At 37.9% G+C, this 23,676-nt stretch overlaps 1 protein-coding gene across 1 annotated transcript in view; it reads right to left on the bottom strand.

The window, feature by feature from the left end:
• The window catches only part of LOC110445762 (cardioacceleratory peptide receptor-like), a 119,304-nt gene that overhangs the window by 17,653 nt on the left and 77,975 nt on the right, over positions 1-23,676 (bottom strand). Inside the window, exons 3-8 of the mRNA XM_021490539.1 lie at positions 17,374-17,512; positions 16,024-16,127; positions 14,747-14,843; positions 14,120-14,247; positions 12,029-12,185; positions 3,309-3,437 (exon numbers count right to left, since the gene is read on the bottom strand). Of these exons, the coding sequence (XP_021346214.1) occupies positions 3,309-3,437; positions 12,029-12,185; positions 14,120-14,247; positions 14,747-14,843; positions 16,024-16,127; positions 17,374-17,512 (754 nt within the window). The remainder of the gene's footprint in view (positions 1-3,308; positions 3,438-12,028; positions 12,186-14,119; positions 14,248-14,746; positions 14,844-16,023; positions 16,128-17,373; positions 17,513-23,676) is intronic.

Here is a 23,676-nt window from a genome sequence, read left to right as displayed (position 1 = left end):
CTTTGTGTGTTGACATTGTGGTATATCTTTTCTTTGTGTGTTGAAGCTGTGGTTTATCTAGTCTTTGTGCTTTTACACTGTGGACTATATTATCTTTGTGTGTTGACGCTGTACTGACCGTGTAGTATATTGGTGTTATGGTATATTTTGTCCTTGTGTATTGACTTTGTAGTATATTGATATTTTATATTTTGTTGTTGTGTACTGACCGTGTAGTATATTGGTGTTATGGTATATTTTGTCCTTGTGTATTGACTTTGTAGTATATTGATATTTTATATTTTGTTGTTGTGTACTGACCGTGTAGTATATTGGTGTTATGGTATATTTTGTCCTTGTGTATTGACTTTGTAGTATATTGATATTTTATATTTTGTTGTTGTGTACTGACCGTGTAGTATATTGGTGTTATGGTATATTTTGTTATTGTGTACTGACCTTGTAGTATATTTGTGTTGTAGTATATTTTGTCTTTGTGTACTGACTTTGAAGTATGTTGTATAACGTAATGATAACAGTAAAGGTATAGTGTTGTCACTCTGACAGACATACATACCTATCCCTATAACGTAATGATAACAGTAAAGGTATAGTGTTGTCACTATGACAGAGACACACACGTATCATTATAACGTAATGATAACAGTAAAGGTATAGTGTTGTCACTCTGACAGACATACGTACCTATCACTATAACGTAATGATAACAGTAAAGGTATAGTGTTGTCACTCTGACAGACATACGTACCTATCACTATAACGTAATGATAACAGTAAAGGTATAGTGTTGTCACTCTGACAGACATACGTACCTATCACTATAACGTAATGATAACAGTAAAGGTATAGTGTTGTCACTCTGACAGACATACGTACCTATCACTATAACGTAATGATAACAGTAAAGGTATAGTGTTGTCACTCTGACAGACATACGTACCTATCACTATAACGTAATGATAACAGTAAAGGTATAGTGTTGTCACTCTGACAGACATACGTACCTATCACTATAACGTAATGATAACAGTAAAGGTATAGTGTTGTCACTCTGACAGACATACGTACCTATCACTATAACGTAATGATAACAGTAAAGGTATAGTGTTGTCACTCTGACAGACATACGTACCTATCACTATAACGTAATGATAACAGTAAAGGTATAGTGTTGTCACTCTGACAGACATACGTACCTATCACTATAACGTAATGATAACAGTAAAGGTATAGTGTTGTCACTCTGACAGACATACGTACCTATCACTATAACGTAATGATAACAGTAAAGGTATAGTGTTGTCACTCTGACAGACATACGTACCTATCACTATAACGTAATGATAACAGTAAAGGTATAGTGTTGTCACTCTGACAGACATACGTACCTATCACTATAACGTAATGATAACAGTAAAGGTATAGTGTTGTCACTCTGACAGACATACGTACCTATCACTATAACGTAATGATAACAGTAAAGGTATAGTGTTGTCACTCTGACAGACATACGTACCTATCACTATAACGTAATGATAACAGTAAAGGTATAGTGTTGTCACTCTGACAGACATACGTACCTATCACTATAACGTAATGATAACAGTAAAGGTATAGTGTTGTCACTCTGACAGACATACGTACCTATCACTATAACGTAATGATAACAGTAAAGGTATAGTGTTGTCACTCTGACAGACATACGTACCTATCACTATAACGTAATGATAACAGTAAAGGTATAGTGTTGTCACTCTGACAGACATACGTACCTATCACTATAACGTAATGATAACAGTAAAGGTATAGTGTTGTCACTCTGACAGACATACGTACCTATCACTATAACGTAATGATAACAGTAAAGGTATAGTGTTGTCACTCTGACAGACATACGTACCTATCACTATAACGTAATGATAACAGTAAAGGTATAGTGTTGTCACTCTGACAGACATACGTACCTATCACTATAACGTAATGATAACAGTAAAGGTATAGTGTTGTCACTCTGACAGACATACGTACCTATCACTATAACGTAATGATAACAGTAAAGGTATAGTGTTGTCACTCTGACAGACATACGTACCTATCACTATAACGTAATGATAACAGTAAAGGTATAGTGTTGTCACTCTGACAGACATACGTACCTATCACTATAACGTAATGATAACAGTAAAGGTATAGTGTTGTCATTCTGACAGACATACATACCTATCACTATAACGTAATGATAACAGTAAAGGTATAGTGTTGTCACTCTGACAGACATACGTACCGATCACTATAACGTAATGATAACAGTAAAGGTATAGTGTTGTTTCTCTGACAGACAAACGTACCTATCACTATAACGTAATGATAACGGTAAAGGTATAGTGTTGTCATTTTGACAGACATACATACCTATCACTATAACGTAATGATAACAGTAAAGGAATAGTGTTGTCATTCTGACAGACAAACGTACCTATCACTATAACGTACTGATAACAGTAAAGGTATAGTGTTGTCATTCTGGCAGACATACAAACCTATCACTATAACGTAATGATAACAGTAAAGGAATAGTGTTGTCACTCTGACAGACATACGTACCGATCACTATAACGTAATGATAACAGTAAAGGTATAGTGTTGTTTCTCTGACAGACAAACGTACCTATCACTATAACGTAATGATAACAGTAAAGGTATAGTGTCGTCCCTCTGACAAACATACGTACCTAGCACTATAACGTTATGTTAACAGTAAAGGTATAGTGGTGTCACTCTGACAAACATACGTACCTAGCACTATAACGTTATGTTAACAGTAAAGGTATAGTGTTGTCCCTCTGACAAACATACGTACCTATCACTACAACGTTATGGTAACAGTAAAGGCATAGTGTTGTCACTCTGACGGACATACGTACCGATCACTATAACGGAATGATAACAGTAAAGGTATAGCGATGTCACTCTGACAAACATACGTACCTATCACTATAACGTAATGATAACAGTAAAGGTATAGCGTTGTCACTCTGACAAACATACGTACCTATCACTATAACGTTATGGTAACAGTAAAGGTATAGTGTTGTCACTCTGACAAACATACGTACCTACCACTATAACGTAATGATAACAGTAAAGGTATAGTGTTGTCACTCTGTCAGACATACGTACCTACCACTATAACGTAATCATAACAGTAAAGGTATAGCGATGTCACTCTGACAAAGATACGTACCTACCACTATAACGTAATCATAACAGTAAAGGTATAGTGTTGTCACTCTGACAGACATACGTACCTATTACAATGCCTGTAGTCATCTTAATAGTTCGGATCTTAGCCTGTGGTATGATTCCTCTTGAACTTCGAGAAAGGTTCCTCTGTTTACTTTTCGGGAATAGTCGTGGGGACTTATGTGTATCAAAACCTGCAGAAAAAGATTACTAGTTACACACAAAAGGACAAAAAAATTATAATCTTAACAAAACCATATTTGAGCGAGATGATTACAATGTGAAACACCAGTTACTAAATTACTTGTAGCTACTATTAGTTATTATATACACTATCAGTAACTAAACTAGCTACTTTCTTTACTACCAGTAACTTCTACACTATCAATAACTAAACTAGCTACTTTCATAACTACCAATAACTACTAGTAGGTTCTATAAACCCTATCAGTAACTAGAAATAGTAACTAATAGTAGTTACTGGTCGGTGGTAGAAATCTATTGTTTTACCATGAGATAAACTCGGTGCTGGAAGTTCATCCTGGGGACATCAGGCCGACCTTCTTTACTAAACAGATAAACTGAGAAATCTACTGAAACTGACCTATTACTTTAGGAGGCCACACAGATTTAGTCGATGTGACAACGATTAATTTCATATTTCCGATAAAAACTAACCCATGTGTGGTTAATTCGAATTCTTCATAGAACTATCTGCCTTGGGCGTCTTAGCGTTAATTAAGTAGTGAGCTAGAGAGGTACGTCACGCGGATTACTTGTATGATGTTTGCGGCTCACCTTGTCGTCTGCTCAGATAAGAAACGTAGGAGATTATCCTGTGTGAATACATATCTTAGATTTTCATGAACATATAAATCGAACAGTTCTACAGCCGGAACCACATATATTGGTAGTAAGGTTTGTTTTACATGATTCACTTCCGGTTGTAATTTTGTTGAAAACCACATTTGGATGAGACCATGTCAGGTTTAATTTGCTGGTTCTGTCCAATGTGATAAACGATACAAGATTATATTAATTATAACATCTGTGTCCTTTTGTTGGGTAGGCTTTTGGTAACAGTAATGTATTATTAGATAGCATTCCTCCCAGTGGCCAGGCTTTTGGTAACAGTAATGTCTTATTACATAACAAGCCTCTCAGTGGCCTGGCTTTTGGTAACAGTAATATCTTATTAGATGGCAAGCCGCTCAGTGGCCTGGCTTTTGGTAACAGTAATGGCTTATTAAATACCATGCCTCTCAGTGGTCAGGCTTTTGGTAACAGTAATGTCTTATTAGATAACAAGTCTCTCAGTGGGCAGGCTTTTGGTAACACTAATGTCTTATTAGATAACACGCCTCTCAGTGGCCAGGCTTTTGGTAACAGTAATTTCTTATTAGATAGGAAACCTTTCAGTGGCCAGGCATTTAGTAACAGTAATGTCTTATTAGATAGCAAGCATCTCAGTTGCCAGGCTGTTGGTAACAGTAATATATTATAAGATAACACGCCTCTCAGAGGCCAGGCTTTTGGTACCAGTAATGTCTTATTGGATAGCAAGCCGCTCAGTGGTCAGGCTTTTGGTAACAGTAATGTCTTATTAGATAGCAAACCTTTCAGTGGCCAGTCTTTTGGTAACAGTAATGCCTTATTAGATAGCAAGCCTCTCAGTGGCCAGGCTTTTGGTAACAGTAATGTCTTATTCGATAGGAAGCCTTTCAGTGGCCAGGCTTTTGGTAACAGTAATGCCTTATTAGATAGCAAGCCTATCAGTGGCCAGGCTTTTGGTAACAGTAATGTCTTACTAGATAGCAAGCCTTTCAATGGCCAGGCCTTTGGTAAAAGTAATATCTTATTAGATAACACGCCTCTCAGTGGCCAGGCTTCTGGTAACATTAATATCTTATTAGATTCCAAGTCATTCAGTGACCACGCTTTTGGTAACAGTAATGGCTTATAAGATAGCAAGCCTTTCAGTGGCCAGGCTTTTGGTAACAGTAATGTCTTATTAGATAGCAAGCCGCTCAGTGGCCTGGCTTTTGGTAACAGTAATGTCTTACTAGATAGCAAGCCTTTCAATGGCCAGGCTTTTGGTAAAAGTAATATCTTATTAGATAACACGCCTCTCAGTGGCCAGGCTTTTGGTAACATTAATATCTTATTAGATTCCAAGTCATTCAGTGACCACGCTTTTGGTAACAGTAATGGCTTATAAGATAGCAAGCCTTTCAGTGGCCAGGCTTTCGGTAACAGTAATATCTGATTAGATAGCAAGGCTCTCAGTGGCCAGACTATTGGTACCAGTAATGTCTTATTGGATAGCAAGCCACTCAGTCGCCAGACTGTTGGTACCAGTAATATCTTATTAGATAGCAAGCCTCTCAGTGGCCAGGCTTTTGGTAACAGTAATATCTTATTAGATAACACGCCTCTCAGTGGCCAGGCTTTTGGTACCAGTAATGTCTTATTAGATAGCAAGCCGCTCAGTGGCCAGGCTTTTGGTACCAGTAATGTCTTATTAGATAGCAAGCCGCTCAGTGGCCAGGCTTTTGGTAACAGTAATGTCTTATTAGATAACATGCCTTTCAGTGGCCAGGCTTTTGGTAACAGTAATATCTTATTAGATAACACACCTTTCAGTGGCTAGGCTTTTGGTAACAGTAATATCTTATTAGATAGCAAGCCGCTCAGTGGCCTGGCTTTTGGTAACAGTAATATCTTATTAGATAGGAAGCCTCTCAGTGGTCAAGCTTTTGGTAACACTAATGTCTTATTAAATAGCAAGTCTCTCAGTGGGCAGGCTTTTGGTAACAGTAATGTCTTATTAAATAGGAAGCCTTTCAGTGGCCAGGTTTTTGGTAACAGTAATGTCTTATTAGATAGCATGCCTCCCAGTGGCCAGGCTTTTGGTAACAGTAATGTCTTATTACATAACAAGCCTCTCATTGGCCTGGCTTTTGGTAACAGTAATATCTTATTAGATAGGAAGCCTCTCAGTGGTCAGGCTTTTGGTAACAGTAATGTCTTATTAAATAGCAAGTCTCTCAGTGGGCAGGCTTTTGGTAACAGTAATATATTATTAACACGCCTCTCAGTGGCCAGGCTTTTGGTAACAGTAATGTCTTATTAGATAGCAAGCCTCTCAGTGGCCAGGCTTTTGGTAACAGTAATGTCTTATTAGATAGCAAGCCTTTCAGTGGCCAGGCTTTTGGTAACAGTAATGTCTTATTAGATAGCAAGCCTCTCAGTGGCCAGGCTTTTGGTAACAGTAATGTCTTATTAGATAGCAAGCCTTTCAGTGGCCAGGCTTTTGGTAACAGTAATGTCTTATTAGATAGCAAGCCTCTCAGTGGCCAGGCTTTTGGTAACAGTAATGTCTTATTAGATAGCAAGCCTTTCAGTGGCCAGGCTTTTGGTAACAGTAATGTCTTATTAGATAGCAAGCCTCTCAGTGGCCAGGCTTTTGGTAACAGTAATGTCTTATTAGATAGCAAGCCTTTCAGTGGCCAGGCTTTTGGTAACAGTAATGTCTTATTAGATAGCAAGCCTCTCAGTGGCCAGGCTTTTGGTAACAGTAATGTCTTATTAGATAGCAAGCCTTTCAGTGGCCAGGCTTTTGGTAACAGTAATGTCTTATTAGATAGCAAGCCTCTCAGTGGCCAGGCTTTTGGTAACAGTAATGTCTTATTAGATAGCAAGCCTTTCAGTGGCCAGGCTTTTGGTAACAGTAATGTATTATTAAATAACACGTCTCTCAGTGGCCAGCCTTTTGGTAACAGTAATGTCTTATTAAATAGCATGCCTCTCAGTGGTCAGGCATTTGGTAACAGTAATGTCTTATTAGATAGCAAGCCGCTAGTTGGCCAGGCTTTTTGTAACAGTAATGTCTTATTAGATAGCAAGCCGCTCAGTGGCCTGGCTTTTGGTAACAGTAATGTCTTATTAGATAGCAAGTCTTTCAATGGCCAGGCTTTTGGTAAAAGTAATATCTTATTAGATAACACGCCTCTCAGTGGCCAGGCTTTTGGTAACATTAATATCTTATTATATTCCAAGTCATTCAGTGACCACGCTTTTGGTGACAGTAATGGCTTATAAGATAGCAAGCCTTTCAGTGGCCAGGCTTTCGGTAACAGTAATATCTGATTAGATAGCAAGCCACTCAGTGGCCAGACTATTGGTACCAGTAATGTCTTATTAGATAGCAAGCCACTCAGTCGCCAGACTGTTGGTACCAGTAATATCTTATTAGATAGCAAGCCTCTCAGTGGCCAGGCTTTTGGTAACAGTAATATCTTATTAGATAACACGCCTCTCAGTGGCCAGGCTTTTGGTACCAGTAATGTCTTATTAGATAGCAAGCCGCTCAGTGGCCAGGCTTTTGGTACCAGTAATGTCTTATTAGATAGCAAGCCGCTCAGTGGCCAGGCTTTTGGTAACAGTAATGTCTTATTAGATAGCAAGCCTTTCAGTGGCCAGGCTTTTGGTAACAGTAATATCTTATTAGATAACACGCCTCTCAGTGGCCAGGCTTTTGGTACCAGTAATGTCTTATTAGATAGCAAGCCGCTCAGTGGCCAGGCTTTTGGTAACAGTAATGTCTTATTAGATAACATGCCTTTCAGTGGCCAGGCTTTTGGTAACAGTAATATCTTATTAGATAACACACCTTTCAGTGGCTAGGCTTTTGGTAACAGTAATGTCTTATTAGATAGGAAGCCTTTCAGTGGCCAGGCTTTTGGTAACAGTAATGTCTTATTAGATAACACGCCTTTCAGTGGCCAGGTTTTTGGTAACAGTAATGTCTTATTAGATAGCATGCCTCCCAGTGGCCAGGCTTTTGGTAACAGTAATGTCTTATTACATAACAAGCCTCTCATTGGCCTGGCTTTTGGTAACAGTAATATCTTATTAGATAGGAAGCCTCTCAGTGGTCAGGCTTTTGGTAACAGTAATGTCTTATTAAATAGCAAGTCTCTCAGTGGGCAGGCTTTTGGTAACAGTAATGTCTTATTAAATAGGAAGCCTTTCAGTGGCCAGGTTTTTGGTAACAGTAATGTCTTATTAGATAGCATGCCTCCCAGTGGCCAGGCTTTTGGTAACAGTAATGTCTTATTACATAACAAGCCTCTCATTGGCCTGGCTTTTGGTAACAGTAATATCTTATTAGATAGGAAGCCTCTCAGTGGTCAGGCTTTTGGTAACAGTAATGTCTTATTAAATAGCAAGTCTCTCAGTGGGCAGGCTTTTGGTAACAGTAATATATTATTAACACGCCTCTCAGTGGCCAGGCTTTTGGTAACAGTAATGTCTTATTAGATAGCAAGCCTCTCAGTGGTCAGGCTTTTGGTAACAGTAATGTCTTATTAGATAGCAAGCCTCTCAGTGGCCAGGCTTTTGGTAACAGTAATGTCTTATTAGATAGCATGCCTCTCAGTGGCCAGGCTTTTGGTAACAGTAATGTCTTATTAGATAGCATGCCTCTCAGTGGTCAGGCTTTTGGTAACAGTAATGTCTTATTAGATAGCAAGCCTCTCAGTGGCCAGGCTTTTGGTAACAGTAATGTCTTATTAGATAGCAAGCCTTTCAGTGGCCAGGCTTTTGGTAACAGTAATGTCTTATTAGATAGCAAGCCTCTCAGTGGCCAGGCTTTTGGTAACAGTAATGTCTTATTAGATAGCAAGCCTTTCAGTGGCCAGGCTTTTGGTAACAGTAATGTCTTATTAGATAGCAAGCCTCTCAGTGGCCAGGCTTTTGGTAACAGTAATGTCTTATTAGATAGCAAGCCTTTCAGTGGCCAGGCTTTTGGTAACAGTAATGTCTTATTAGATAGCAAGCCTCTCAGTGGCCAGGCTTTTGGTAACAGTAATGTCTTATTAGATAGGAAGCCTTTCAGTGGCCAGGCTTTTGGTAACAGTAATGTCTTATTAGATAGCAAGCCTCTCAGTGGCCAGGCTTTTGGTAACAGTAATGTCTTATTAGATAGCAAGCCTTTCAGTGGCCAGGCTTTTGGTAACAGTAATGTATTATTAAATAACACGTCTCTCAGTGGCCAGCCTTTTGGTAACAGTAATGTCTTATTAAATAGCATGCCTCTCAGTGGTCAGGCATTTGGTAACAGTAATGTCTTATTAGATAGCAAGCCGCTAGTTGGCCAGGCTTTTTGTAACAGTAATGTCTTATTAGATAGCAAGCCGCTCAGTGGCCTGGCTTTTGGTAACAGTAATGTCTTATTAGATAGCAAGCCTTTCAGTGGCCAGGCTTTTGGTAACAGTAATTTATTATTAAATTACACGTCTCTCAGTGGCCAGCCTTTTGGTAACAGTAATGTCTTATTAAATAGCATGCCTCTCAGTGGTCAGGCATTTGGTAACAGTAATGTCTTATTAGATAGCAAGCCGCTAGTTGGCCAGGCTTTTTGTAACAGTAATGTCTTATTAGATAGCAAGCCGCTCAGTGGCCTGGCTTTTGGTAACAGTAATGTCTTATTAGATAGCAAGTCTTTCAATGGCCAGGCTTTTGGTAAAAGTAATATCTTATTAGATAACACGCCTCTCAGTGGCCAGGCTTTTGGTAACATTAATATCTTATTATATTCCAAGTCATTCAGTGACCACGCTTTTGGTGACAGTAATGGCTTATAAGATAGCAAGCCTTTCAGTGGCCAGGCTTTCGGTAACAGTAATATCTGATTAGATAGCAAGCCACTCAGTGGCCAGACTATTGGTACCAGTAATGTCTTATTAGATAGCAAGCCACTCAGTCGCCAGACTGTTGGTACCAGTAATATCTTATTAGATAGCAAGCCTCTCAGTGGCCAGGCTTTTGGTAACAGTAATATCTTATTAGATAACACGCCTCTCAGTGGCCAGGCTTTTGGTACCAGTAATGTCTTATTAGATAGCAAGCCGCTCAGTGGCCAGGCTTTTGGTACCAGTAATGTCTTATTAGATAGCAAGCCGCTCAGTGGCCAGGCTTTTGGTAACAGTAATGTCTTATTAGATAGCAAGCCTTTCAGTGGCCAGGCTTTTGGTAACAGTAATATCTTATTAGATAACACGCCTCTCAGTGGCCAGGCTTTTGGTACCAGTAATGTCTTATTAGATAGCAAGCCGCTCAGTGGCCAGGCTTTTGGTAACAGTAATGTCTTATTAGATAACATGCCTTTCAGTGGCCAGGCTTTTGGTAACAGTAATATCTTATTAGATAACACACCTTTCAGTGGCTAGGCTTTTGGTAACAGTAATGTCTTATTAGATAGGAAGCCTTTCAGTGGCCAGGCTTTTGGTAACAGTAATGTCTTATTAGATAACACGCCTTTCAGTGGCCAGGTTTTTGGTAACAGTAATGTCTTATTAGATAGCATGCCTCCCAGTGGCCAGGCTTTTGGTAACAGTAATGTCTTATTACATAACAAGCCTCTCATTGGCCTGGCTTTTGGTAACAGTAATATCTTATTAGATAGGAAGCCTCTCAGTGGTCAGGCTTTTGGTAACAGTAATGTCTTATTAGATAACAAGCCTCTCAGTGGCCAGGCTTTTGGTAACAGTAATGTCTTATAAGATAGTAAGCCTTTCAGTGGCCAGGCTTTTGGTAACAGTAATGTCTTATTAGATAACAAGCCTTTCATTGGCCAGGCTACTGGTAACAGTAATGTCTTATTGGATAACACGCCTCTCAGTGGCCAGGCTTTTGGTAACAGTAATGTCTTATTAGATAACAAGCCTCTCAGTGGCTAGGCTTTTGGTAACAGTAATGTCTTATTAGATAACAAGCCTCTCAGTTGCTATTTGATAAAGAAAAGCGCTAGGCATTTCTGCCTTCTCGGGCTTCTTTAACTCGCCTGATGTTTACCTATCGGACGTGATTAGAACTATGTCACGTGGATGTTTTCCTATCGGACGTGATTAGAACTATGTCACGTGGATGTTTTCCTATCGGACGTGATTAGAACTATGACACGTGGATGTTTACCTATCGGACGTGATAAGAACTATGTCACGTGGATGTTTACCTATCGAACGTGATTAGAACTATGACACGTGGATGTTTTTTTATCGGACGTGATTAGAACTGGCACGTGGATGTTTTCCTATCGGACGTGATTAGAACTATGACACGGGGATGTAATCGAAGACCAATTCTGTGACGTTTCAGACTTAGACAGAAATAGCACACTATTTACGCTCGTCACTAGCCGGAAATGGTAACCATAGAAAACATGACCACGTTTCTGCCAAAGTTGCAGTTTTTATTTTGGTTTGATGATTCAAGTACGAATTCCTAACGTGTATATTAGTATGAAAGCCAAATTTATTGCATTACATAGAGTATGTTTGTCAGCAACGGGGGTTTATACAACATACATGTATTTCAATCTTTAAATGTACATTGAAAATTACACAAGAGGATCCTGATCTGCGCCTAGTAGTATTGTATCATATTGTTTGTATAACAGCCCTTTATACGGCGAGTCATAGTGTGTTTTGGTATACATACCTTGTAGTTATAATGTGTGAAATAAGTCACTTTTACACTATTTGTATTCAACATGTACACTCTTTGAGGTTGAATGATTTTAAGTGCCCAGTGTGTTGATACATGAATACTTAGAGGATCGTTAATGCTTTCCCGTTAAATACCATACGTATACAGTATTTGATGTGTTTTACAGATAACCGACAAATTCTGCCACACGAGCAATTCAGTATAAAGTACCTGGCATTCGGGGCATGGGATCATTTCCGCAAACAGACAGTCATTTCGGAAATTCAAAATTTACCATTTTTCGGAGAAAGATCTTTTCTGTTGTCTTTTGTGTTAACTGCTGTACTTTCGAACGTCTTTTGCAGTAGAATGTGGATGATGGCGCCATAACAGTAGATGATGATGAGGGTTGGAATGAAGAACACTGCTACTGCAATCAGGACGATGTACAGCTGAAGAGGTAAAACAGTGGTATACAGCTGGAGAGGTAAAACCATGGGATACAGAGTATCAATCTAGACTAGGTACAGCTGGAGAGGTAAAACCATGGTATACAGAGTATCAATCTATACCAGGTACAGCCGGAGAGGTAAAACAATGGTTTACAGCTGGAGAGGTAAAACAATGGTATACAGAGTATCAATCTACACTAGGTACAGCTGGAGAGGTAAAACAATGGTATACAGAGTATCAATCTATACCAGGTACAGCTGGAGAGGTAAAACAGTGGTTTACAGAGTATCAATCTATACCAGTTACAGCTGGAGAGGTAAAACAGTGGTTTACAGAGTATCAATCTACACTAGGTATAGCTGGAGAGATAAAACAATGGTATACAGCTGGAAAGGTAAAACAATGGTATACAGCTGGAGAGGTAAAACAATGGTATACAGCTGGAAAGGTAAAACAGTGGTATACAGCTGGAAAGGTAAAACAATGGTATACAGCTGGAGAGGTAAAACAATGGTTTACAGAGTATCAATCTATACCAGTTACAGCTGGAGAGGTAAAACAGTGGTTTACAGAGTATCAATCTACACTAGGTATAGCTGGAGAGATAAAACAATGGTATACAGCTTGAGAGGTAAAACAATGGTATACAGTTGGAAAGGTAAAACAGTGGTATACAGCTGGAAAGGTAAAACAGTGGTATACAGAGTATCAATCTATACCAGATACAGCTGGAAAGGTAAAACAGTGGTATACAGCTGGAGAGGTAAAACAGTGGTTTACAGAGTATCAATCTACACTAGGTATAGCTGGAGAGATAAAACAATGGTATACAGCTGGAAAGGTAAAATAATGGTATACAGCTGGAGAGGTAAAACAATGGTATGCAACTGGAAAGGTAAAACAGTGGTATACAGAGTATCAATCTACACTAGGTACAGCTGGAGAGATAAAACAATGGTATACAGCTGGAGAGGTAAAACAATGGTATACAGATGGAGAGGTAAAACAGTGGTATCCAGAGTATCAATCTATACTAGTTTTAGCTGGAGAGATAAAAAAAAATGGTATACAGCTGGAGAGGGAAAACAATGGTATACAGAGTATCAATCTATACCAGGTACAGCTGGAGAGGTAAAACAATGGTATACAGCTGGAGAGGTAAAACAGTGGTATCCAGAGTATCAATCTATACTAGGTTTAGCTGGAGAGATAAAAAAAAATGGTATACAGCTGGAGAGGTAAAACAATGGTATACAGAGTATCAATCTATACCAGGTACAGCTGGAGAGGGAAAACAATGGTATACAGAGTATCAATCTATACCAGATACAGCTGGAGAGGTAAAACAATGGTATACAGAGTATCAATCTATACCAGATACAGCTGGAGAGGTAAAACAATGGTATACAGCTGCAGAGGTAAAACAGTGGTATACAGAGTATCAATCTATACCAGGTACAGCTGGAGAGGTAAAACAATGGTATACAGCTGAGGAGGTAAAACAATGGTTTACAGAGTATCAATCTATACAAGGTACAGCTGGAGAGGTAAAACAAAGGTTTACAGAATAACAATCAATACTAGGTATAGTTTTAGAGGGAAACATTGGTAGCATATAATGATGATAAACATTTGATAACTTCTGTCATTTGACTAAGGAAAAATATTTGGCAAGAGGAAAATACGGATACCTGTAACATTTACTTTGTTTCGTGCATAGTGACATTAACAAATATGTAATATACGATTATTTTTAATTGTAACTAAAGTTATTGACGTTAACTACAGAACGCAAGCGAGTCAGGGCGTTCAAAATCACGTGCACGGAATGAAGCACTTGACCCCTTAATGAAAGGTTGACTAAATACATCAGTTTTCGGGATAGAAAGGTACATGCTTAAAACTGTTTGTTTTTCAAATATCTGATACCCACCTGCCATTGCCAATTCGTGAAATAATTAATTTCACAGAAGCCGTCCACATCCTCAAACAGGAACATTGGCAATGAGAACAGAGCAGCCACAGCCCACGCCGATATTGTAAGGACCTTACACCGGAAATCTGGGCAAAGAACCAAGGCAACAAAATACCAGGTAATTAAATGGTTAACATACACGACACAGGGGTCTAGAAGGACACCCCGAAACCCCAACTACAGGGCTAGTGGTAATAGGTAATTGTAAATTCCTATACATGTTTATCTTACGTTAGATGGACATTTAGACACGGTTTACATGTAGCACTAATTTAAACTAAAGTTAGCCAAGAGTTGTTCTCCTTTGTTGCTGCATAAACATAGATTTTCATTTTTTAACTTCTATATCGTGTACACATTAGTAATGAAATATTTAATATGCTAATTTAGGAGTTCCTTAACACAAGTAAAACGTAACAATGAAAACATACCACTTACATTGTGTTGATAATTATTTCATTATACTCATGTCTTACTTATAATTGACAATATAACAATAACGATTTTAAGTTTAAGTATCAAATAATAAGAAAAGCATTAGTCATCAGCACTACTATACATAGAACAAAGAAATAACGGACTTACTTGCATTAGTGATGCCATCTATTGGACGGGCGACGGCGTCCCACCTGTCCACGCTAAGGGCTACTAACATATAGGTGGATCCATAGGTCACCACGCCCTGAACAACATAGGGGGAAACTGTCAATTATTGTACATTACCACTATCATTATATAACACACCAGTTTTACGTCATCACAATCAGTATATAACACAAAAGTTTAACGTCATCACTATCAGTATATAACACAACAGTTTTACGTGATGGCTATCAGTATATAACACAACAGTTTAACGTCATGACTATCAGTATATAACACAACAGTTTTACGCCATCACTATCAGTATATAACACAACAGTTTTAAGTCATCACAATCAGTATATAACACAACAGTTTTACGTCATCACAATCAGTATATAACACAACAATTTAACGTCATCACTATCAGTATATAACACAACAGTTTTACGTCATCACTATCATTATATAACACAACAGTTTAACGTCATAACTATCAGTATATAACACAACAGTTTAACGTCAACACTATCAGTATATAACACAACAGTTTAACGTCAACACTATCAGTATATAACACAACAGTTTTACGTCATCACAATCAGTATATAACACAACATTTAACGTCATCATTACCAGTATATAACACAACAATTTTACGTCATCACTATCAGTATATAGCTCAACCGTTTTACGTCACCACTATCATCATATAACACACCAGTTTTACGTCATCACTATCAGGATCGTCATCACTTTTTGTATGACACAGCTGTTTCACCTCATTACTTTCTGTATAACACAGCAGTTTTACGTCATCACTATCTATATTATACTACAGTTTTACGTCACCACAATATGTAAAACAAAACAGTTGTACGTCACCACTATCTATATTATACTACAGTTTTACGTCACTACTCTCCGTACAACACAACTGTTTAACGTCATCACTATCTTTATAACACAACAAACTTACATCACCGCTTTCAGTATTACACAACATAAAAAAAACGCCATTACAACGTCAGATACGTGTTATATGCAATTTCGTTTGACGCATACCAAACGTGCTTAAGAATACACTGCTTCATCATTAAAAGCAGGAAGGTTGGTTTATTTGTACATACCTGTAAATATTTGTACATACCTGTAAATATCTGTAAATATTTGTACATACCTGTAAATATTTGTACATACCTGTAAGCATTTGTACATACCTGTAAATATTTGTACATACCTGTAAGTATTTGTACATACCTGTAAATATTTGTACATACCTGTAAATATTTGACAATCTTACATACTGGTTCCCCACCTTCCCATTTCCCATCCACCATTAGGAAAATATCAGGAAGCACACTGAACAAGCCAACAAGGAGGTCTGAAATATGATGTCATCGATATACAATTATATATAGCAATAGTTTGCAGGACAATACATACCAGTGATAGTTAGTTGTAGGGTAATAACATACCAGTGATAGTTAGTTGTAGGGTAAATACGTACCAGTGATAGTTAATTGTAGGGTAAATACGTACCAGTGGTAGTTAGTTGTAGGGAAATAACATACCAGTGATAGTTAGTTGTAGGGTAAATACGTACCAGTGATAGCTAGTTGTAGAATAAATACGTTCCAGCGATAGCTAGTTGTAGAGCAAATACGAACCAGTGATAGCTAGTTGTAGGTTAAATACGTACCAGCGATAGCTAGTTGTAGGTTAAATACGTACCAGTGATAGCTAGTTGTCGGATAAATACGTACCAGTGATAGCTAGTGGTATGATAAATACGTACCAGTAATAGCTAGTTGTAGAGTAAATACGTACCAGTGATAGCTAGTTGTAGGATAAATACGTACCAGCGATAGCTAGTTGTAGGATAAATACGTACCAGCGATAGTTAGTTGTAGGATAAATACGTACCAGTGATAGTTAGTTGTAGGATAAATACGTACCAGTGATAGCTAGTTGTAGAATAAATACGTTCCAGCGATAGCTAGTTGTAGAGCAAATACGAACCAGTGATAGCTAGTTGTAGGTTAAATACGTACCAGCGATAGCTAGTTGTAGGATAAATACGTACCAGTGATAGCTAGTTGTAGGTTAAATACGTACCAGTGATAGCTAGTTGTCGGATAAATACGTACCAGTGATAGCTAGTGGTATGATAAATACGTACCAGTAATAGCTAGTTGTAGAGTAAATACGTACCAGTGATAGCTAGTTGTAGGATAAATACGTACCAGCGATAGCTAGTTGTAGGATAAATACGTACCAGTGATAGCTAGTTGTAGAGCAATTACGTTCCAGCGATAGCTAGTTGTAGGATAAATACGTACACGTGATAGTTAGTTGTAGAATAATTACATACCGCTGATAATTAGTTGTAGGATGAATATGTACCAGCGATAGCTAGTTGTAGGATAAATACGTACCAGTGATAGCTAGTTGTAGGATAAATACGTACCAGTTTTAGCTAGTTGTAGAATAATTACATACCGCTGATAATTAGTTGTAGGATGAATATGTACCAGCGATAGCTAGTTGTAGGATAAATACGTACCAGTGATAGCAAGTTGTAGAGTAAATACGTACCAGCGATAGCTAGGTGTAGGCTTAATACGTACCAGCGATAGCTAGTTGTTGGATAAAGAATGACATGCGTGACCTTCGTTTTTTCCTGGACATCCATACTGCGAGAAGCACGATCAAGTTTCCAACAACGATAGCTGTGAAAATACAGCTGTCAAAAATAATCCGCTCCCTCTGAAATCAATATATGAATGAATTAAACTATAATGATTCATTAATGATACAAGGATTGAAGCTTTTATGTAACCTCTTTTTATTTATGTACGCTTATTTATGTTTGTTCCTAAGTACCGCAGAAGCCTCCAGTACAGTTCTATCATCAATGTACCAAAGTTCAGTGGTCTCCAGTACAGTACATTTGTTAGTGCCTTTATTGCGATCCAATATATTTGTACAGAAAAATCAAGATCAGCTCAGAATAGTTAAAATCCGCATCACACACGTTGTTCATCCGAGATAATTTGTTAGAATTGTGTAAACGTAAAAGCTAATCTATCTACCCTCGCCTATACTATCATGTTAAAATTAGAATGTATATATTAGTCATTGGTAAAATGAAATGAGCATCATCGGCCATAATTGTTTAAAAGAAAGCATGTTTTCTGAATAGTTTAAGAGACGGCACCTTAATTATTGGTGTTTGGAAAACCACTCGGCCACTTACGATTACATAAAACGGAGGTTTTGGGCGTGGGTGGAGCTTAACTGTTCCAGTCTAGAGTCTGATATCGACAGGTTTTGGAAGTGGGTGGGGCTTTACTGTTCCAGTCTAGAGTCTGATATCGACAGATTTTAGGAGTGGGTGGGGCTTTACTGCTCCGGTCTAGAGTCTGATATCGACAGGTTTTGGGAGTGTGTGGGGCTTCACTGCTCCAGTCTAGAGTCTGATATCGACAGGTTTTGGGAGTGGGTGGGGCTTTACTGTTCAAGTCTAGAGTCTGATGTTGACATGTAAGGTACAGTGTAGTAGGAATATCGTTTGTGTATTGGTTCATTTTTTTATTGTCACAGTAAAAGTATTTATCATTGCACAGAAGGATGAAGCTGATTATGTTGTAACTTTTAAGTTTGTACTCTTTTGAGGTTTCAGTCACGTTTTGATCTGGTGTAACGGGTTTTTGTAATATTTAACAAATTAAGATAGGTGTAATAGCAAACACACATCTGAAAAACATGTCAAAAACCTAGATGTCTGTTGCGTGTAGAACATTTTTTACAAGAATTTGAAAGAAATGACCAATTTGGCGGCCATTTTGAAAAAGAATATTTATGTGAATTTCTTGCGCTTCACAAAGGGCAAAATTTCACCTTTTTTTACACTAGATTGATCACTTAAATTGTCATTGTGTCACCATTTTTAAATGTAGCAGGTTCAATTTTGCTGTACAACTTTATAATGTTCAATATGATTAAAATAATATGCAAAAAAATGGAAAGTTATATATTATTGGTATTATTTTTACATATTAGGGTAACTGAAGCACTTTTGAGTTTTGACCCCGAAAAAGGTGAAAAATAACACAAATAATAATGGGACAAAAAAAGAAGCACACCCACCCACCCATTTTTGTGGCTGTTTTAGAAAGAGAAACACATTTCTTTTGATTCATTGAATACTAAAAAAAGTTTAATACAGGTATTTTTTATATCAATCGTTTAATCTACAAAAAATGGTGAAAAAATGTGCCTTTTTTCATTAAAAAAACGGGGTAGGGGTAACTAAAATCGCATTTCTGAGTAAAATGAATAAGATTGAGAAATTTTACTTCCATAATTTAAAAGAAAATAATATTTTCATCATTTCTACAAACATTCATACTTATCTGATAACATACTTGGAAGAAATTGTATGAATTTGTTCTGCAAAAAAAAATTCACCTAAAATCACCTATTGTGTTAAATTGTTATCTTTGACCGATCATAGCACAAAAACGAACACACGGACATATATATTTTTTTGCATTTTCTACTATGCCATTATCTCCTTTTTCCAAAAATCAATATAAGAAAAAAAGTTTAATACAGGAAATTTTTGACTTCTCAGAGGTGTACATCCTTAAGCAGAATAGCACATCATTATATCACAACACGCACACGGTGTAGTGGGGCGAGCATCACATTACCCAGACCACGTATACGTCTTATATCACGTATTACAAGTTCTTTATTGACGATAAGCCTTACTACTTATCAGCGTGTAATAAACATGATATTTACATAGGTATACAAAATGCATTGGCTACAGGAGAATGAACACCGCACATACACAAACTGACATATATCTGATTGGCGCTTGCTTAACACTATTAAACACTTTCTAAACAAGTCCGTAATATTCTGTCTGTGAAGTAGTTGAAAGCTTATACACACTTGGATTATTCTATATATGTTTGTATTATATATGTATTGTCAATAAAATACTTTTAAAATTGAAAAAAAAGACACATACTTCAATGTTCAATTAGTGTACCGACAGGTATACACTTATTTTCTAAGATAGATTCTCATTAAAGCATACCTTTAGACATACCTATAATTGTAATATCGAATAATCTTGCCTTATTAATTGAAAAAAAAGTGAAATCGTTCCCATTCTGAGTTTCTAGGATATATACAGACTATAGTGTGTACTCGTGTTTCGTAGCAGAGAAAAGGCATAGTCATTTATTAGATACAAACGTGAGTTGTTTTCGTGGACTATTTTAGATACAACTGTGAGTTGTTTTCGCGGACTGTATTAGACACATCTGTGAGTTATTTTCGTGGACTATATTAGACACAACTGTGAGTTGTTTTCGCGGACTATTTTCGACACATCTGTGAGTTGTTTTCGCGGACTATATTAGACACAACTGTGAGTTGTTTTCGCGGACTATATTAGACACAACTGTGAGTTGTTTTCGCGGACTATATTAGACACAACTGTGAGTTGTTTTCGCGGACTATATTAGACACAACTGTGAGTTGTTTTCGCGGACTATATTAGACACAACTGTGAGTTGTTTTCGCGGACTATATTAGACACAACTGTGAGTTGTTTTCGCGGACTATATTAGACACAACTGTGAGTTGTTTTCGCGGACTATATTAGACACAACTGTGAGTTGTTTTCGCGGACTATATTAGACACAACTGTGAGTTGTTTTCGCGGACTATATTAGACACAACTGTGAGTTGTTTTCGCGGACTATATTAGACACAACTGTGAGTTGTTTTCGCGGACTATATTAGACACAACTGTGAGTTGTTTTCGCGGACTATATTAGACACAACTGTGAGTTGTTTTCGCGGACTATATTAGACACAACTGTGAGTTGTTTTCGCGGACTATATTAGACACAACTGTGAGTTGTTTTCGCGGACTATATTAGACACAACTGTGAGTTGTTTTCGCGGACTATATTAGACACAACTGTGAGTTGTTTTCGCGGACTATATTAGACACAACTGTGAGTTGTTTTCGCGGACTATATTAGACACAACTGTGAGTTGTTTTCGCGGACTATATTAGACACAACTGTGAGTTGTTTTCGCGGACTATATTAGACACAACTGTGAGTTGTTTTCGCGGACTATATTAGACACAACTGTGAGTTGTTTTCGCGGACTATATTAGACACAACTGTGAGTTGTTTTCGCGGACTATATTAGACACAACTGTGAGTTGTTTTCGCGGACTATATTAGACACAACTGTGAGTTGTTTTCGCGGACTATATTAGACACAACTGTGAGTTGTTTTCGCGGACTATATTAGACACAACTGTGAGTTGTTTTCGCGGACTATATTAGACACAACTGTGAGTTGTTTTCGCGGACTATATTAGACACAACTGTGAGTTGTTTTCGCGGACTATATTAGACACAACTGTGAGTTGTTTTCGCGGACTATATTAGACACAACTGTGAGTTGTTTTCGCGGACTATATTAGACACAACTGTGAGTTGTTTTCGCGGACTATATTAGACACAACTGTGAGTTGTTTTCGCGGACTATATTAGACACAACTGTGAGTTGTTTTCGCGGACTATATTAGACACAACTGTGAGTTGTTTTCGCGGACTATATTAGACACAACTGTGAGTTGTTTTCGCGGACTATATTAGACACAACTGTGAGTTGTTTTCGCGGACTATATTAGACACAACTGTGAGTTGTTTTCGCGGACTATATTAGACACAACTGTGAGTTGTTTTCGCGGACTATATTAGACACAACTGTGAGTTGTTTTCGCGGACTATATTAGACACAACTGTGAGTTGTTTTCGCGGACTATATTAGACACAACTGTGAGTTGTTTTCGCGGACTATATTAGACACAACTGTGAGTTGTTTTCGCGGACTATATTAGACACAACTGTGAGTTGTTTTCGCGGACTATATTAGACACAACTGTGAGTTGTTTTCGCGGACTATATTAGACACAACTGTGAGTTGTTTTCGCGGACTATATTAGACACAACTGTGAGTTGTTTTCGCGGACTATATTAGACACAACTGTGAGTTGTTTTCGCGGACTATATTAGACACAACTGTGAGTTGTTTTCGCGGACTATATTAGACACAACTGTGAGTTGTTTTCGCGGACTATATTAGACACAACTGTGAGTTGTTTTCGCGGACTATATTAGACACAACTGTGAGTTGTTTTCGCGGACTATATTAGACACAACTGTGAGTTGTTTTCGCGGACTATATTAGACACAACTGTGAGTTGTTTTCGCGGACTATATTAGACACAACTGTGAGTTGTTTTCGCGGACTATATTAGACACATCTTTGAGTTGTTTTCGCGGACTATATTAGACACAACTGTGAGTTATTTTCGTGGACTATATTAGATACAACTGCGAGTTGTTTTCGCGGACTATATTAGATACAACTGTGAGTTGTTTTCGCGGACTATATTAGACACATCTGTGAGTTGTTTTCGCGGACTATATTAGAAACAACTGTGAGTTGTTTTCGTGGACTATATTAGAAACAACTGTGAGTTGTTTTCGTGGACTATATTAGACACATCTGTGAGTTGTTTTCGTGGACTATATTAGACACATCTGTGAGTTGTTTTCGCGGACTATATTAGACACAACTGTGAGTTATTTTCGTGGACTATATTAGATACAACTGCGAGTTATTTTCGCGGACTATATTAGATACAACTGTGAGTTGTTTTCGCGGACTATATTAGACACATCTGTGAGTTGTTTTCGCGGACTATATTAGACACAACTGTGAGTTGTTTTCGTGGACTATATTAGAAACAACTGTGAGTTGTTTTCGTGGACTATATTAGACACATCTGTGAGTTGTTTTCGTGGACTATATTAGACACATCTGTGAGTTGTTTTCGCGGACTATATTAGACACAACTGTGAGTTGTTTTCGCGGGCTATATTAGACACCACTGTGAGTATGGCAGAAATAGAGAAGGCCACCATAGAATACAGCCAATCATTTGTATGCCTTACTATTATCATAAACCTTCTTGGCCCCTTTCGATCGCCCTCCCACGACACAAAAACTTTATCGAGGAACACTAGACAAGATGCAGCGACTGGTGTCGCCCAAAACGCCATACAACCACCTTCAACCACCGAATACAGCGAAATACAGTAGGTCACCCATAGATTACAGAATAATACGGTAGGTCACCATAGAGTACAGAATAATACGGTAGGTCACCATAGATTACAGAATAATACGGTAGGTCACCATAGATTACAGAATAATACGGTAGGTCACCATAGATTACAGAATAATACGGTAGGTCACCATATAATACAGCGAAATACAGTAAACCACCTTAGAATACAGCAAATTATAACAGACGATAATAAAGTACAGCTAAATACAGAAGGCCATTATATAAATATGATATTCATTAGCAGGTGACAGTGAATATTGTCAACCCGAGAAAACCATTGTCACCCGAGGCGAAGCAGAGGGTGACAATGGGTTGTTGAGGGTTGACAATATTCACTGTCACCTGCTAATGAATGTCATATCTATTTTGTTACACCAAAAGTCAATGTAGCTCAGAAACGGCAGCAAACCTCGATAATGACATCTTGTTTGTTGATAGTCTGCTGTTTACAATCGCTATCGCACCGGCGCTTGATGAAATTGGCTGTTGCCGTCAAACGTTCGTATGACCATCACGGTGGGGAAACAAAGCGGTGCACGCACATTTTTTGCGCATGTGATATTTTTCACTGTCTCATGGCAATATCACCCGCGCCCCTTAAAACCAATGTATTTTCGGAGGGTGACAGAGATTTTTGTTTAATTTTCTCCCAACCAATCAAATAGCTAGAAATTCACTTGAGGTGTAACAA

This window comes from Mizuhopecten yessoensis, unplaced genomic scaffold (genome assembly GCF_002113885.1).
Source record: "Mizuhopecten yessoensis strain PY_sf001 unplaced genomic scaffold, ASM211388v2 scaffold2351, whole genome shotgun sequence".
NCBI lineage: Eukaryota > Metazoa > Mollusca > Bivalvia > Pectinida > Pectinidae > Mizuhopecten > Mizuhopecten yessoensis.
This window is presented reverse-complemented; position numbering and strand designations above follow the sequence as displayed.